At 42.2% G+C, this 17,997-nt stretch overlaps 1 protein-coding gene across 5 annotated transcripts in view; it reads right to left on the bottom strand.

Moving 5' to 3' along the window:
- Positions 1 to 16,765, bottom strand: part of GPAT3 (glycerol-3-phosphate acyltransferase 3) — a 56,853-nt gene extending 40,088 nt beyond the window's left edge. Inside the window, exons 1-3 of one of the 5 annotated variants that reach the window (XM_061191546.1) lie at positions 16,701 to 16,765; positions 15,477 to 15,763; positions 7,781 to 7,847 (exon numbers count right to left, since the gene is read on the bottom strand). In XM_061191546.1, coding sequence (XP_061047529.1) covers positions 7,781 to 7,847; positions 15,477 to 15,617 — 208 coding nt within the window. In that variant the 5' untranslated portion in view covers positions 15,618 to 15,763; positions 16,701 to 16,765. Of the gene's footprint in view, positions 1 to 7,780; positions 7,848 to 15,476; positions 15,764 to 15,985; positions 16,009 to 16,038; positions 16,063 to 16,357; positions 16,506 to 16,700 lie in introns of those variants that run through there. The other 4 variants (XM_061191542.1, XM_061191547.1, XM_061191544.1 and 1 more) reach the window with 4 other exon arrangements.
- Positions 16,766 to 17,997: the final 1,232 nt, after the last annotated feature.

The raw sequence follows: 17,997 nt of genomic DNA, 5'->3' as shown, positions 1-17,997 counted from the left end.
AAAGCCAACACTCAGCAGAGGAGATTCCATTTGTGGAAGAGTCACCTCAACCTTCAAAGGGAGAATTAGAAGACATTGGCCAGAGGGGCTGGTAAGGAAGGCATGGTTTAGGGTAGGAAGTGGTGGCGAGGGATTCTGAGTAGGAAAGACAAATTGGGATTCCTTTTCAGGCTACCTTTGACTAGCGATGTGATTTGAAGCAAGTTACTTGACCTTCTTCACCTGTAGTTTTCTCATCAGTAAAATAAGGATTAACAAGATGTTATCCTCATGTAAATAATGTAAATTAATTTTGCACAGTGGAGTTGGTGTTTAAGAAATAGTGGTGATTATTATTATTATTGATAGGTTCTTATCTATAAGGCAGAAACAAAATGGAGAAGCTCCGGAGTTTTGATTAGGGTTTTCTCTGTGGGGTAGGGTGGCCAGAAGCGGTATGGTGAATGGGAGGTTGGTTTTGGGAACGCTTTTTTATTTATTTATCTATCTATCTATCTATCTATCTATTTATTTTTGGCTGCGTTGGGTCTTGGCTGCTGTGCGCGGGCTTTCTCTAGTTGCGGCGAGCGGGGGCTACTCTTCATTGTGGCGCGCGGGCCTCTCATTGCGGTGGCTTCTCTTGTTGCGGAGCACGGGCTCTAGGTGCACGGGCTTCAGTAGTTGTGGCGTGCGGGCTCAGGAGCTGTGGCTCATGGGCTCTAGAGCGCAGGCTCAGTAGCTCTGCGGCATGTGGGATCTTCCCGGACCAGGGATCGAACCCATGTCCCCTGCATTGGCGGGCAGATTCTTAACCACTGCGCCACCAGGGAAGCCCCTGGAAACACTTCTAAAATGACAAGCTGGATTTTGAATTTGATGGGCACCTGATGAGATGTCCGCTCCTCCCAACAGTAAAGAGAACTCTAAATAAACAGGGGATGTGTTCTCGAGTTGACTGTCCTATCATCTGATCCTATTATCTTTTCACTCTCAAAGAATCCTTGTGTCTTAGTTTTCACCCAGCTTTTTCAAACCTCCACAGCTCTGAGATGAAGGTACCCTCTTCTAAACTACTGAGGTATTTGGGACTAAGAGAGCTAAATCACCAACAAGATCCCCAACTAGTTACTGCTGAGGAGAGAAAGATTTAAAACCTGCTTATATTAGGTACATTTTTTAAAAAACTAATTTCATAGAAAATAGGGACAGGGCACAGGGCAAGTCATCCACTTTGTTACAGCTGTATGAAAAGAAAAACAATCTGAAAAATAGTAGAGAGTATGTTTTATGGGCTAAAATATACTGGAAAAACTGGTTTATTAGCATGGGAGCCTTTCTTTCTGTGACTTACCTCTTAAATTGCTCTTTTCCACCCATCCCTCACAATGCAGTTAAAAGCATTAGTCTGCTCTGACATTCTGTCTTCCTCTTTCCTGCCAGAAGCACTCCATCCCGCTTACTCACTGTTGGCCAGAATTACGTGCTAAGTCATCTGCTTTCAGAGGTGAGAGCACATACTCATATGCAAGTCTCTAACCCACTCTCAAGTAAAGTTTCCTCCAAAAGAAGCCGTCTATTTTCCTCGGATTGCGAGGTGAAGTTTGAAGGAAGATTCCCTTGTCTCACCTCTACCTTTCCTTAAGGAACATGCCTCCTCTGCCACCATCCAGTGACCCTGTTAACCCTGTGATTCCCATGCCTTACCTTGCATTCCATCTTCCCCCAAACCAGCCACCAAAAACTGTAGAAATCAAGTTCTGCTCCTTCAAGGGGCCATTAGTTAGAAAGCTAGAATAAATTATGCCAGTGAGAGTGGGTACCAATAGATTAATGCATTATTCACTAAGAGAGGTGGTTCCCAAAGGAATGGTCCCAAAGGAGGGAGGGGGGAGGGAAGAGGAGGATTTTGCCCCCAGGGAAAAGTTGGCAATATCTGGAGACACTGTTGGTTGTCACATTAGGGGTGTGCTACTGTCATCTAGTGAGTAGAGACCCGGGACACTGCTAAGCATCTTACAACACATCGGACCACTCCCTGTGACAAAGAATTATTCTGCCCAAAATGTCAGTAGTACTGAGGTTGTGAAACCCAGGTCTAAGAGGTAATATACTTCAATTAACAACGCCTTTGTTCCACAGGTTTAAGTTTCTATTCCAGGCACTAGGCATGCTGACTAGAGATGTATTTTGGAGCATGTAAGCATAAATCACACCCCTGAGACAGGTACCTATTTTCTATTCATATGAAACTAGTTCCATTTATCAGACTACAGACTCTAGCTGAAGGCTTATTGATATTTTATTTGGTTGGTTTTCTTAATGTTTATGTTTAAAATACAAGTTTAACCAAAAAATATGAGTTCAACAAAGAAAAAATTCCATTGTCATATCTGCTTCAGATATTTTTGAAGAAAAAAATTATAGGCAGTTAAAGCCCACCTCCCCATCTATTCTCCTCCCTCCTAGCAGATATATCATTTCCACATGTATTTTATACTTATCTACATACATCTCCATAAATATATAGTATCTGTTTAAGGTACTAAATTTTAAATGAATGTTATTATACTATACATTTCTTCTCTCTCAATGTTTGTCCATTTTGTTTTCTTCATTAAATCCAGTTAATTCATTTTGATCACTGTACAGTACAAATAAAGCAGCTTACATAATTTTCCTCCTAAAGAGTGACTGGGTCGTCTCCACATTGCCACTATTTGTATGCACCTGTAACACGCCTCCTAACACACACATGCTGAGAGATTGGGTAGGTCTGTTATCTTAGGAGAAGTGGAATTGTGTGGTTACAGCGCTATGAATTGCCAAATTGCTCTCCAAAGTGTCGCCGAACTAAGTTTTCATTATATTGCACTTAGAAATGCAGATGACTGATCTTACGGTTTTAAAACAAACAAACAAAAAAGAATCAAACCTTTGCCTTCTGCAGAACTATATTAACATATGAGGATTAAAATACATGGTATGCTAGTGAATTTTTTCAGAATCACCTTCTATCAAGTAATTTTTGTTCCAAGAAGAGAAACTGTACTCCTTATGTCCAATAAAGGCAGTGTCAATAAATAAATAAGCAAACATATTTGTGGACCGTGACTGAATGTCAAATCAAACAATCAGTTACCAAACCATTTTGAAACTGTTAGAGAAATTTATATATGGACTATGTATTAGATGATATTAAGAAAATATTAAGCTTGTAAAAGGGATAAAAGCATTGTGGTTATTTTTTAAAATCCTTTTTTTAAAAATGTATAAAAAGATGAAATCTTATATCTGCACTGAATACTTTAGCAAAAACTGAGGAGTGATAAATGAATCAAGTGTGGCAAAATCTTGACAAAAGTTGGCTATGCGGGTTATCACACTAAGTGAAGTAAGTCAGATAGAAAAAGACAAACATTATATGACATCACTTATATGTGGAATCTAAAAAATAGCATAAATGAACTTATTTACAAAACAGAAACAGACTCACAGACATAGAAAACAAACTTATGGTTTACCAAAGGGGAAGCCAGCGAGTGGTGGGAGGATAAATTAGGAGTATGGGATTAACAGATACACACTACTATATACAAAATAGATAAACAACAAGGACCTATTGTATAGCACAGGGAACTATATTCAGTATTGTGTAATAACCTACCGTGGAAAAGAATCAAAGCAAAAAAGGATAGAGATATATACATATATACACGTATAACCAAATCACTTTGCTATACACCTGAAATTAATGCAATACTGTAAATCAACTGTACTTCAATTAAACAAACAAAAAACAAAAACAAGTTGGCTATATGGGTCTCATACTATTTTTCTACTTTTGCTTATGTTTGAAAATCGTCATCATCATCATCGTCACCATCAGGTACAAGATTTACCAACAGAGACAGACTAATAAAAGCAGGTAGACATTTGGCTGTGATAAAGAAAATCTCAACCTATAATCCTTCCATATCCCATAACTGGATTATTTTTCCCTCTGCAAGTAGTTAGACGCGTTCTAGGATTTTATGAGCAAGATAACCCCATTAAATGCATTATAGTCCATATCCTTGAGGACAGCAGACACTGATTTATATTCAGAGAACTTACACCAAGACAATAGTACGAAATCAACTTAGCTGATTTAAACAGACTATCAAAAACGGCCCGCCCAAGACAAAATGAGTACAGAACATGACACTCCTCAAATTTCTGTTACAACGTATTATCCCACATTTTCTGGGAAGTTCAGAGATCTGATTAATGTTGATGTAACCAATATTGTATTGGCATCAACATGGTTAGTCAATTCTCACAAAAGAATCCCAAATGCAAAAGTAGAGGGAAACGTTAGGCAGCCTGAATTCTCTCTGGACAGGTACAACATCAAAGGCTTCACCGTAGCATTTTGTCCTTTGTGTGTGTTTGAGGGGAGGAAGAGGTGGAGGGGGCTGAGGGCAAGAGATACTGGGCAGAAGAGAAACTTAGCCCAGGGGCTTAATTAACGGTGGGGCACGTGACCCCAAATCCTTGCTGGAACAGGGCAACATGGAGGGCCTGAGGAGGCAAGTGCATTTCCCACTGCCAACGATGCCGAGTCAGGCCAGCAACACATCCCAGGGAAAAACACCGGAAGGACTGAGCCACAGCCTCTACTTATTTGTATTGTTTAGGACTCACTCCCCAGGCAAGGGCACCTGCAGGCCTTAACTACTGCCTGTCGACATTTAGTCGCTAATCACTATGATGTCCTAGCATCATAATGCAATTACAGTGGAATTAATCCTGAGTCATGAAAATGACATAATTAATTACATTCATTTCAATCACAATTAAAATTACTGACTCATTCAAGTCTGACAGCATAAGTTCTGGAAATCAGGTACCCAAAGAGCGAGACTGGTGGCTCCTTAGAGTCAAACAGTCCCTTGCACTAGTTACAGCAGAGTAAAATGAAAGCTGCTAAAATCTCCATCAGACCACAAGCCAGGGTCTGAGAAGATGCATTTGTTCTATGGCTAGAGTGGTAAAAGTACAGCTGATGCAAAGCAAAATACCCAATACCCTTCTCTCTTCTTGTTTTACCTTCTAGCACATCAGCTCTCAGGGAACAAAAACTAGGGTAGAGGGTGACTCTGTATTCTCCACTTAAGTTGAATGCTTACGTATAACACAGTTACTTGAAGGGAGGAGAAAATTTATATTCACCACTGTATTAACAATGAGGAAAAGTCCTTAAACGCAGAAGAGGCAGGTACAATGATAGAGCTTCTTAAAGAGCTTTTATTCATGATCATATCTGAAGCTCAATGAGCTGGACAGTGTTTTAACAGAAGACACGGTAGAGTACAGCCAAGGACAGCAAAGTATTTAAGCACAAAGATAATAATTCCCGAGGTTCAGCTTTCAGTTGGCTTATTCAATAAAAGCACAGAAGAAGTACAACACAAGAGGGGTTTAACTGGAGAGGGAGATTTGAAAACTGTTTCCAGAAATGTGCTTCACCAAGTAAAAGAGCGGCAGAAGGAATTTTCTGGTGCAGAAAATAAACATAACTCTTGTCCCTGTTTAGCTCATCTCTCCCTCTCAATTCCCTAAACCTATCATCAGCACTATATCATTCAGACATCTCAAAATTGCACCCACACCCCTGGGACCCGTGGCCTGCCAGTGACCCTTGCCTAAACTTTGGCCAGCTCAACACTGACTTGTACTCGGTTGGCTGCAGTACAGAGACACGATGCTCTGAGGGTAGGCGACTGCACCAGCCAGGCACACAGGTGCTCAGGGTTTCATCACCCTCTGCCTCTGTCTAGCACTGTGATACTACCTCTCGGCTGACTCTAAACACCAGAATGTACAGGTGTTTAGAGTCAACTGAGAATGACTCTCAACAGGGCACACACCCTGCCACAGGGCGACTCAAGCAGGATGTAAGTCAGGATGGGAGTAGAGGTGCATACCATGTACAGTTGTGGTATTAATACAGATGAAAGCAGCACATAGCAGAGCCTAAATGAGATCTCACCTCATCCTTTGCTTATGCCACTATTTTAGCATTTATCACAGTGGCTTATCGGATGCCTGTCTCCCCACAGGAGCCATGTCTTAATCATCTTGGGATCCCCTGCCAACCTCACAGGTAGCATATGCTCAGTAACTGCAATAGTCAATTCCCAACTGTACAGACTAAAAGGAAGAGCAGCCACTCTGAATGAAAGATGATAAATTTTGTAGGCATTAGCCATACTCTAAACCATTATTATATATATTTTCTCCTCCTGCTCACTTCCACTCTTTCCTGGAGGTACCAAGAAAAAGGCAAAGACCAAAAATAGAAAAGACAGATGCATGATAAAAAAAAAAAATCCAACAAGTGGAAATAGTCACTCCAATTAGGCTGAAAAAACTAAAACAACGCTACAAACACCCTCAGCTAGTGGTTTTTTAATCCTCTTAACCTACCAAATTGAAACACTTTGTGCCCTTTTAAATTCATAGCCCAAGACATGCGCCACCACCACCCCAACCTGTAGGGTCCCGTAGAATTTCACCCAAGAACAATGACAGCCCAAAGTCTCACCAAGTACAACAAAATATCAGCAATAAAGTTTGTTCTCTCCTTAAATCACAAGGGCACACATTTAAAAAGAACCCAGAAAAAAAATTTAGTAGATCTGCTACACCTGAGTGAAGGTATCTCTCAGGTCAATAAGAAGAGGACCAAGTAGAGCCAGAAATATCCAATCTTGGTTAACATGTTATTGGTGCTAACCCTTTGGTGTTTAAGTAGACACCATGAAGCTCTACTAGTTGCTTTAATCATTTGAACATAACAATCTAATTACACAAAAATGCACAGATGTTTTCACTCAGATTCTTTATTTCCTAAATGCACTATAGCATATAATTTCTACAATTCCTCTTAGACAAGCCTTCAGAAGATAAATTCCTTCTAGTGAAGTGTTTGACATTTTGACCATCTTTAACCCTAAATCAGATGGGCACAAAATTGTTTCTATATTATTTTTGAAAAACACATAAAGCCTTAATCTTTTAATTAAATCAAGGGTTTATTTCTCCTTAATTTCACAGCCATCACTTCCATAGCATTCTACTCCCCTTTGAACCCAGTGTCTTAAAAATTCTTAAAATTCTTAACCCAAGTGAAAGGGTTTATTGGGACAAAGGCAAAGCACACATATAGAAGCAGGGATGGCTTAGCTCGGTTGATTTGTTAACTCACTTCTAACAAAAATTAAGTGAGTTTCTTTACTACAGGACTTTTCTGAGCCTTTGTTACTATACATTATTAGTCTCCAAAAGGAATGTGTAGCATGTGGTGATTCCCAAGCTTATTTCACAAGGGAGTTATTTTTTTATTTCATGCATTACTAATTAGTTTTTAGCAGGAAAGAATATTTTGAGGAACATACTTTGAGAACCACAAGTTAGAATAAGGTGCTAATGAAACCTCAAACATAGGTTTAACTTAACCCCAGGTAGTCCGATTAGCCTTTTTTTTCTCAAGACCATTAACTACCATGGGCAACCACCTTTAAATGCATACCTTTAGAAATACCCTATAAGAACACATAGATGAACCAGCACATATTACATCTTCACAGTAAAAACTCATCCAAAACTCAGAAGGCTGCTATTTTGCATGAAGGACAGAATTATGAACAATCCAAGGCCCATAAAATGTACTACTCTATGCATATTTGAAGTTCAAATTGGGTAGATACATCTACCCAATTTGGATACTTTAACCATTAAAATGAAAAGGAAGACTTACCAACAGAAGCTGAGTTTTTAAGAACTGATTCCTTTGAGACTCCTTTTTCAATTCGTAACGTGGCCCACTGTTCAAAAAACAAGAAGTATTAATGTAAACTGTGCCACAGACACAATGCAAAATATTTAAACATGCTTATATGACATGAAATTAATCATTAAGCCCTGGTGCTATGTGAATTGAAGAGATACCCCACTGAATCTCTGATGTAATAGTATTCCAAATCCCAGGTATACTCTTATATTAGTTACTGGTAATGCCCAAATAAAAGGAGGAAAAGATCATGTTTACCCTATTAAAAAACCCTCACACACACCTGGTACCCCAATAAATTACTCCTTAGAAAGGTCAGAAAGCATGAAGGGCAAGAGCACAGACTATGGCATAAAGCCTATCTGGGTTTAAAATTACTTAATCCCTCTCAGCCTCAGTTTCCTCATCTGTAAAATGAGGATAATAGTTCCTACTCCATAGGGTTGTTATGAAGATTAAATGAGATTAACACATGTAAAGACATAAACACAGGGCACAAAGAATATTATTTTCATAAGAAATTAGGCATTCAAGGATGAGACACACTCAAAGATGCCTAATTGCCTGTATCAGACGAAAGCTTTCAAAAGGAGCAGTGTGAGACTTGGAAAGCTGGAAAGGAATCCATGAAATCACTAACTAAAAAGACATCTGCCAGGAGATTGGGATTGACATATACACACTACTATATATAAAACAGATAACTAATAAGGACCTACGTATAGTACAGGGAACTCTACTCAACACTCTGTAATGGCCTATGGGGGAAAAGAATCTAAACAAGAGTGGATATATATATATATATTACTGATTCACTTTGCTGTACAGCAGAAACTAACACAATATTGTAAATCAACCATACTCCAATAAAAGTTTTAAAAACAAACAAACAAAGAGTTAAAAAGACATCTGGGGGCTTCCCTGGTGGCGCAGTGGTTGAGAATCCGCCTGCCAATGCAGGGGACACGGGTTCGAGCCCTGGTCCGGGAAGATGTCACATGCCGCAACTAAGCCAGAGCTCCACAACTACTGAGCTTGCGCTCTAGAGCCTGCGAGCCATAACTACTGAGCCCGCATGCCACAACTACTGAAGCCCGCGTGCCTAGAGCCCGTGCTCTGCAACAAGAGAAGCCACCACAATGATAAGCCCACGCACCACAAGGAAGAGTAGTCCCCGCTCGCCGCAACTAGAGAAAGCCCGCGCGCCGCAACTAGAGAAAGCCCGCGCGCAGCAACTAGAGAAAGCCCGCGCACAGCAACGAAGACCCAACACAGCCAAAAATAAATAAATAACTTAATTTAAAATATATATATATATTATCTAGATGACTACAATTCTAGAAGCTAACAATGTCTAAATTGACTTGATTTGGGGAGGTGGGAGAAGAGCAAAACAAGAGGTAAAAGGCACTATAATAATTATAATTACGACTTAGGCACTCTTGAAGGGGCAAAAAGACAGAATTTATTAAATATGTCAAGGCAAAGACCTCAGTTGTTGCTGGGCTTGAAGGGCTCAAGCAGAGAGGTAAAAATTTTTTCTCAAATAAGTAAGAAAATAAGTAGTAGAAAATAAATAACCTAAAACATGTACACGAAGGTCAAGGAGCAAAGCATGATCTGACTACGTCAGGACCCCTGCACAACATCCCAAAGAGCAAAGTAGGAACATGCCATGGGTGCTTAGAAAACAGCTTATGAATAGAGGCCTAATCTTCCCAGCTTCAAGTGGCAAGTCACAAATGATAATAGGCTCGGAGTCTTAATCTGGTTGCGTCCTTTTCTCTTCCTTGCTGATCTAGGCAGAAATTCTCAAACTCCGGACTTTACCTCCCATCTCTTCTCAATAGAGGTAAAGGTTTATTTCCACAGTTTTTCACTTTAAAGCCTTGTTACCTATTATCAGTTGTAAGGAGACCTAAGACATGATTAAAATAAAATTTTGTAAACAATCAATCATCCTTATCCTGGAGCTCACTTTTTTCATTGTGGGCATGTGATTTTATATTTTATATAAATGGTAATTACCTTAGACCAGGACAATTAGTCCATGCTTATAAGATGGAAAACATTGGTATTCTGTGGCTATTATGGGCTGAATTGTGTCCCACACAAAGCGCCCCAAAAATTCATGTGTTGAAGCCCTAACACCCAGTGCCTCAAAATGTGACTGTATTTGGAAACTGGGCCTTTAAAGAGGTGACTAAGTTAAAATGAGGCCCTTAAGGTGAGGCCCTAATCCGGTATGACTGGTGTCCTTATAACAAGAGGAAGAGAACCAGGGGCATGTACAGGGAAGACAGACCATGTGAGGTCACAGCAAGACAGCACCATCTAAAGCTAAGGAGACAGCCCTCAGAAGAAACCAAAGCTGCTGACACCTTAGTTTTGGACTTCTATCCTCCAACACTGTGAAAAAATAAATTTCCATGGTTTAAGCCACTCAGTCTATGGGACTTTGTTATGGCAGCAAACTAATATGGGGGCATTTCTCCAATAACATGATGTGCTCCAAAGAGCTCCCTGTGCCATCATCAGAAGTTTCTCCTGAAATGCTAACTCTGAGGTCTATCCTCCAAAATGCAGTTACAATGTTCACGATTAGCAAGTTTTAAGGTTGGAGGAGAAGTCACTTAATGCCAAAGGCAATTTGTACTGGAAAATGGTTTTCTTCTTTGGGCTAACTCTCCAGTGAAAATGACCAAGTGCCTATGCTCTGCAGCTGGACAGACAGAAGTACACGTGAACTGCAGTTCTGCCACTTCCTTGCTGTAATCATCTCAGACAAGACTTTAACCTCCTGGGGTCAAGTTTTATCATCTCTGAACAATACCAAGGGTTGTTGTAAAGATTAAAGGAGATAATCTATCCAATGACCGTCACACAATCAGCCACAAGGTAGAAAAACGTTGGCTTTCTCCTCCCTCCCTACATCTATATAGGTGCCAAAATGATCAGTTTTTTTCCAGACCATCAGTGCATCTCCCAATAAATAGCTATTTCTCTTTCACCACGCCAGCTTCTCTAGCTGATCAGGTAAGCCCAAATACAGAGGAAGAATATCTCTTTAGAGGTTCTAAATCTCTTGAGGTATCTCAGGACACATCTACCTCAAGGCACCAGGAAAGATGCAGCTCTGTCTGCAAAGGGCCCTGAAGATAGCAGCTTCGAACAATCCCGGCTACCACTCCCCATCTCACTACCCCTACCAAGAAGGGTGACAACTTTCAATCAGGTTTTCACCCCCACTTAATTTCAAAATCCTCTTGGAAGAGAATAAGTAGCTGTCCACACGTCACCAAAATAAAGGGTTAAATGTCATTTTTAAAGCTTAGGCCAAAAGCTTGCAAAAACGTGACACTGTCACCTAGACAATTCAACTTTCAGTTTTCACACTAAAAAGACATTTAAGAATTGACTAAATAGAGGGAAAGAAAAAAGGAAAAATGTAAAAACTATATAAAAATTCAAAATATTAGGCTTACTCAAATAATAGCTGGCCATCATCTGTAGCAAAATAAAAGTCTCTCAGCAGAGTCTGTCATCTTAGCAGAGTAGAACTCAGGCTCTAGATTCAGATTAAAATCCTGATTCTACCACTGACAGCTGTGTGCCACTGTCCAGACAAATCACCTCTCTGAACCTCCATTCTCCAGTCTATCAATGGGAATAATAACAGACCCTAACCCAGAGAGGTGCTGTAGAATTAAGTTATCTGAAAAGCATATTGCTTTGGTAGCTTTTCTTTATTGTTACTTTCTGTCATAAACAGTCATGGCCTTGTAGCAGATTTATTATATTTCCAACACCAGGGATAATACCTGAGTGTTATAATAAGAGGTGTTTATCATCTGAAAATTATTGGCCTGCCTTTTTAAAATGACTGAAAACTAATTGGTGGTTGGAGGAAAACTAATTGGTGGATGGAGGAAATGCTAAGGGAAAGAATAATAACTAAAATAAAAGGCAGGAGTAGGCTGTTCTGAGTATGTATGTGTGCTGACCCATCTGAAGATAGGTTAAATCTTAGCCACATAGGAGCAAAAAAAACCCCAAAAAACACAACCAAAGAGTGTTCCAATTCAAACTCCACTAAGATTTGAGCACCTACTATGTATCAAGTGCTTTTATTCACCTCTCCTCATTTAATCTGCGCAATAACTCTGTGAGGCATATTCCTACATACACATGTAGAAACTAAGGTGGAGATGTTGAGTGATCTGCCCAAGGTTACAATGCCAGAAATTTGGAGTAAGTTGTTCATGCATCCAACTTATTCCTCAAAAGTTGAGGGAAAAATCAGTCCATTAACATCTTATCTGTCTATTGTTTGTATTATCTGGTTAGATTAGATAATTTACATATCATTTCCCTGCCTTCTTCTTCTCCATCAATCCTATATTCTCTTCCCATTCTTTATTTCCCTCTAACCATGAACCTTAGGCCAATGAATAGCAATCCTTAGGTCAATGAATATGAAGCATCATTAACCTTGCAGGGTTGAGAACAGCATATTTCAACCTTTAATCCACGCTCCTGTTTGATAAACATAAAAAATTCACACCCACTCTCCCAGAGATTCAGATATATACACCCCACCATGCAGATGGACTACCCTCTACAAATCCTCTCAGCCAAAAGTTTTACTTTTCATGGTTTGTATTCCTAAAACAATTTTCCCCAATATACTGCTACCATATTGGCATATATACTCCTAAGAAATTGTTATATACCCCTTGAAAATCACTGGTTTAGAGAATCACTACACTTACTCTAGGTTAAGAATTCAAGCCTTATCCTCAAGCAGCTTGCCATATCAGGGACTTATGAATACATCTAGAGATATTCAGCAATGCAGAAGGCAGCATTCAGTAGGTACTCAATAAATAATTATTACCTGAACTGATGAGCTAAGAAGGGGCCCAAGAAGAGCATATAGCTGGCTGAGTTACTTGACAATTAGCAATTACCACAGTCAGCTATTCTGAAGGTACCCCACACACATTGCAACTTCCAGAATTTGAGTTTATGGTCACAAAAAAGCTACCCATTGTCAAGAAAATTTATCAAAGTAAACACATCATGTACCAAACTAAATGACCTTTTAAAATGGTGTGTAAATTGTAACCAAGGAAACCTGTGAATTAGCTAATTCCTATCAAAGAGCCCAAAGAATATTCTTGGGACTGGAATGTAAAAGAAAGAAAGAAGCAAATCAGTTGAGAACATACTAAAGAATAATGAGTAACAGAAGGGCTGGGCCTTGAATGGACTCTACAAAAAGGCAGGGTATGTTTCCAGATCTAAAGATGTTCTAATATTAAACAACCAGCACAATTTTTAAGAGAATTATCCCCATAGTTGGCAAAAAAAAAGCAATCCACTGTACCAACCTCTGCCTAACAGAAATGTCTCTGAAACATCTAACGCTGTTCTGGTTAGAGGATGAAAAACCCTGGGTTGCCATCTCCCTCTCCTGTGCCTAAAGCAGATATCACTATGGAATCATAGCTCTTTCCTGAGGAGCGCAGCTGCTCCCAATCACAGGCACTCCAGGCAGCTACCACCAAGTCAGAGTTGGCTCACAGAATGAATCCGCATTCTAATTCCATATATGCCAAGCATCTCTCTGACCTAATAACTTTGGTCTGAGCAAAGAGGATGGTTCCTTATGCTGTCGTCTACCTGGTTTCCAAGCTAGGTGGTGTATCTCCCACTATAATTAGAAAACTAGCATTCTTGAGAGTTTGATTAACAAGGAGTGCATCTCTAAGTCTCTTCAAGTATAGATGGACAAAAATTAAAACTTGAGGCCCTGCCACACTGAAGCCAGACCCTGGACTGGAGATATCCCTTCAAAGTATAATAGTTATTTGCCAGGCTAACAGCAACTAGCAGGCCTCTCTCCTTGACACCTCTTTAGCTGTATCCTTACTTACTCAAGCAAGCATATAGGAGTCAGCACCTGGTGAAGACAGGGTGTGCAACTTACTTTACTCTATCCTCACTTGGGGTATCAATTCCAAAAGACATTGCTATATGGGAGAAGAGTTCAATCATTTCAGTTCTGAGAAAGAGTGAACACCAGCTGAAGAGGATCAACTGCTACGGGGAGAGTATTCTGAAGATCTAACAGTAAGAGGCAGCTAAGAAATTCACAGTAGAATGTGACCAAGTTCAGAGTGTGACATCAACAAGATAAGTTCATGTGAAATATCTCCCAAGTAGAAACAACAGAACTTTTAAAACACGAGGGCTGAGGATGAAGAATCAAATATCACTTCAAAGACTAGACAGAAAAATAGCCACAAAGAGAAGTACAACAAAAATGTGGGGTAAAACAGGAGATGAGCAGGTAGAATAGATTTGCAGGAGATTAGCTGGTGGGAGATCTGCTGGTAATCTCCAGGTAAGAGATAAAAGATTAGAGATGTATATCTGGGAGCCACCCTCCTGCCTGAGGGAGAAGAGCAAATAAAGCCACGCCTGGGGGCAGACATAGAATAAGGGCAGAAAAATGAGAACCTGTATAGAAGGTACTTTAGTAGCTACAGAAACAAGGATGCTAGAATCTAAGTAATAATATTATTACTTTAATAATAAGAATAATATTATTCTTTTAATAGCAGCAAACACGTACAGATACCATTCTAGGATGCTTGACATATTTTAACTCACTTAAACAACCCTATGGAAATAGTTGTTATTGTTACTCCTATTTTATAGATGAGGCAAATGAAGTACAAGGAGTAGGTGACTTCCCTATGGTCATATACTGAGAAGCAGAGCTGGGATTTTGGTACCAAATCAAAGCAAATCTGCACCCAAAGTCTGCACTATTAACCCATAGCTACAGGCCCTCTCCTCAGTTAAGACTCCTGCCTCCACCACTTAATTCAAGCAAACCACTGAACTTCTCAGAGTCTCAGTTTCCTTACCTGTAAAAGGGGGAATAACACTTGCTCTCCCCACCTTCCAAGGCTTTGGGGAGCATCTGATGAGAGGATCAACAGGGAACCCTCTGTGATTTAATAAAGCCCTGTCTTAAGGGTAAGCTGTAGTTGTTCCCCATCAGGCCCACTTAGAGTTGAGGTCAACGAATATAGATTTTCAATGACATTTCAAGTGCCGTTGGTTAGATTAAATTTCCATGACTCTGTTAAAATATAATCAGATTTCTTTCTACCATCCAGCAATTGGTTTCTTATATTGAGCATACACTAGAACATGATGCCTTTCTGGACAGGATGCCTTAGTCCACGAAAGGACCTCTGAAACCTGGGGCTGTAAAAACTAAGGACACTGAGGTGACAGCTGCCCCGCAGAAAGGATATAAAGAAATTCGGTGATAGAAAAGGCGATTGCATTGATATTCTGATCAGTAAAAATCATAATAACAACAGCAGGGGGTGGAGGTAGTTCTGCCTTCAACCACAGCAACAACAGGGTGGTCCAGTGGTTTTAGCCCGAATCCCTCCAGCTCTGCGGGAGAGGAGGGATGCAGCCGCGGATAAACTAAAACGCACACCCCTCCGGACCACTGACTTTCCTCACTGATCCCCTCGCGTCTACTCGGCTTTCAGCTCTACCCTTGTTTCGCATCGCCCCAGGATCTCCCTAAAGCCCTCGGAGGAGGGGCCGCGGCATGCCCCCATGCACTCACCTCTAAAGTTTTCACCAGGATCTTCATGTAGAGCTCGGAGATGCCCAAAGACACCCCAAAGGCCGAAGGCAGGAGTATGAAGCCGAGCACCAGAGTCAGCCAGGTGTAAACGATCTTCCCGGCCAGCTCCGCGCCATCCATGGCTCGGCGCACCCAGAAGGGGTCCACGGAGGAGGTCCGAGCGCGACAGCTGTCCCTGTCCCCAGGTAGTCGGTTGGCAGCTCCGGGAGCAGAGGTGCGGAGCCCAGCTCCCGGGAGTCAGCGCCGCCGCCGCCTGGCACTCACCTCTGCAGGGAAAACAAGAGAGGACGGGAAAAACTTTCAGAAGGACAGCGATTTCCTTCCTCTTCGGGCTCCACCTCGCCGCGGCCGGTTAACTCTTTCTCGGCTGGAGGCCCAGGCCCCCACCGAAGCTGCTGCCGCTTGCGCAGACCTGGTAGCGCCGGCCAGGCGACCAGAGCTGGGGGTGAGCGTGGAGACACGCGAGCGCAGCGGGGAACGTGTCCCACCCTGTGCCTGATTTCAGTTGGGTGGTGACTGGGGCAACTCAGCGTTGACTCACGGAGGCCCTCCCGGAACGAGGATCCCTGCGGCGCAGTGCACCGCACCACCGCACACCAGCCGCTGGCGGAACTGACGCCTGGTCCAGGACTGCGCTGCTGGTGGGCTGGCTCGGACGCCCAGCGCCCAATTTCTGCACCCTGCCCTCGCCCCACCTCCCCCGCCACCCAACAGGGAGCTTCTAGTAGGGATCTGCACGGAAAGCGCCGCAGCCTCCCGGGCGGCCTCCAGTCTTCCCCGCGCCCCGCCTCGCCAGCACTCTCAGCGGAGGTCCTTTAGGGAACAGAGTTTTCATCTGCAGCACGTTAGCATTTTCTCACCCCCAGAATGAACTACTGACGTGTCCGGAACGCTTGAGAAGGTCCTGCTTGTGTGTGTATAAAACGACCTCTCGGCAGGGCTGTCAAGGAGAGGGAAATACCCACGGCGCTGCTGAGCTGCGGCTTCCTCCGCTTCCAGGTCTCCCACTCCTCCTTCTCCCTCCTCCTTCCCCTCCCTACTCTACGGAGCTGCCGGGCGAGATCTTTCTTGCTCTTCCTGAAAGTGGAAAGCTCTCTCCATGAGTCGCCTTCCCAGCTCAGCCGCCGTTTCTTTGGCACAGAAATCCTTCCGCCGAGGGTCGCTCTCTTCCTGGGGCAAGGTTCCAACCACAGCTTCCCCTACCTTTCACCCAACACTATTCTCACAGAAGCCACAGAAAAACGCCAGGCCCCCGCAAGCTGCATCCAGCTGACGCGCGCTTCCAGGGAATTCAGTGCCCGCATCGCTGCCTCGCTAGCCCTTCTTAGAACAGTAAAGGGCAAAAAGCGTGTACGGGTATTTACTTCACTGTGGTTCATGCCTCTTAGAAACCTGATCTGTTTTTAAGAGTAACCATGAGAAGGGATGTTGAGACTGTAGTAGATAAGAAAATCAGGCTCCCAGCGTTTCCAGATCGTCACTGAATGGGACCAAAATCTCGTACAGGTCTCTTTCGGGTGTAACTTCAAGCTAGAAAAACTGGGACGGCAAGCAAACTGAATTCAAAGAGTGTTGACAACAAATACTGCGAAAGAGGCTGCCCCGGCCCAGGGTGTGGAGGAAATGGAGAGCGGAAGAGAGGAGAAGCCCCCTGCAAAGAATGTAAATGTTTGGCTTCTGCACCTCCTGCCAGGCAGGTATCACAACTCATTCCCCCACTAGGAAGGGAAAAAAACTGTAACTTGGTCCTAAAAACCAAGTTAAGAATAAAGAAGTTTCAGGCGCTTGGCTTCTCAAAATTAAACCTCTTTATAGTTTGCCATTTTACGAAAACAAACAACAACAACAAAAAACCACACATGCCAAAATTCGTCCAAAGTCTTTGCTGGAAACAAACACATATTTAGCACAAAACCTCAAAGATTATATTGACTCATTTAACACCATACATTCAGGCAAAGCTCTTACCCTCCTTTCATTTCCTCAAAGGAAGATGACTAAGGAATGCTGAATGATTGTACCAAAGTTTACCCAACAAGTCTCAGTGCAGGTAATTTCGTTTAAGGATGGCCTTTTTCTGCCCATCCAGACAGAGGAGCTGAGTGCCCACAATCTCCAATGATTTCTTGTTGCTCACGACCAAATTTCACGAACTAGGTTTGCTTCTTTGGTTTTGGTTTTGGTTTATTCTTTATGTAAGAATTATTGTCCCAGAAGGGACTTCCCGGGTGGCACAGTGGTTAAGAATCCGCCTGCCAATGCAGGGGACACGGGTTCGAGCCCTGGTCTGGGAAGATCCCACATGCTGTGGAGCAACTAAGCCCATGCGCCACAACTACTGAGCCTGCACTCTAGAGCCCGCGAGCCACAACTACTGAAGCCCACATGGCTAGAGCCTGTGCTCCGCAACAAGAGAAGCCACTGCAATGAGAAGTCCACGCATCGCAACAAAGAGTAGCCTCTGCTCGCTGCAACTAGAGGAGGGCCGCGCCAGAAACGA

The sequence above is a fragment of the Eubalaena glacialis genome, chromosome 5 (genome assembly GCF_028564815.1).
Source record: "Eubalaena glacialis isolate mEubGla1 chromosome 5, mEubGla1.1.hap2.+ XY, whole genome shotgun sequence".
Taxonomy (NCBI): Eukaryota; Metazoa; Chordata; class Mammalia; order Artiodactyla; family Balaenidae; genus Eubalaena; species Eubalaena glacialis.
The sequence above is the reverse complement of the archived record's forward strand: the minus strand, read 5'-3'. Positions and strand labels throughout refer to the sequence as shown.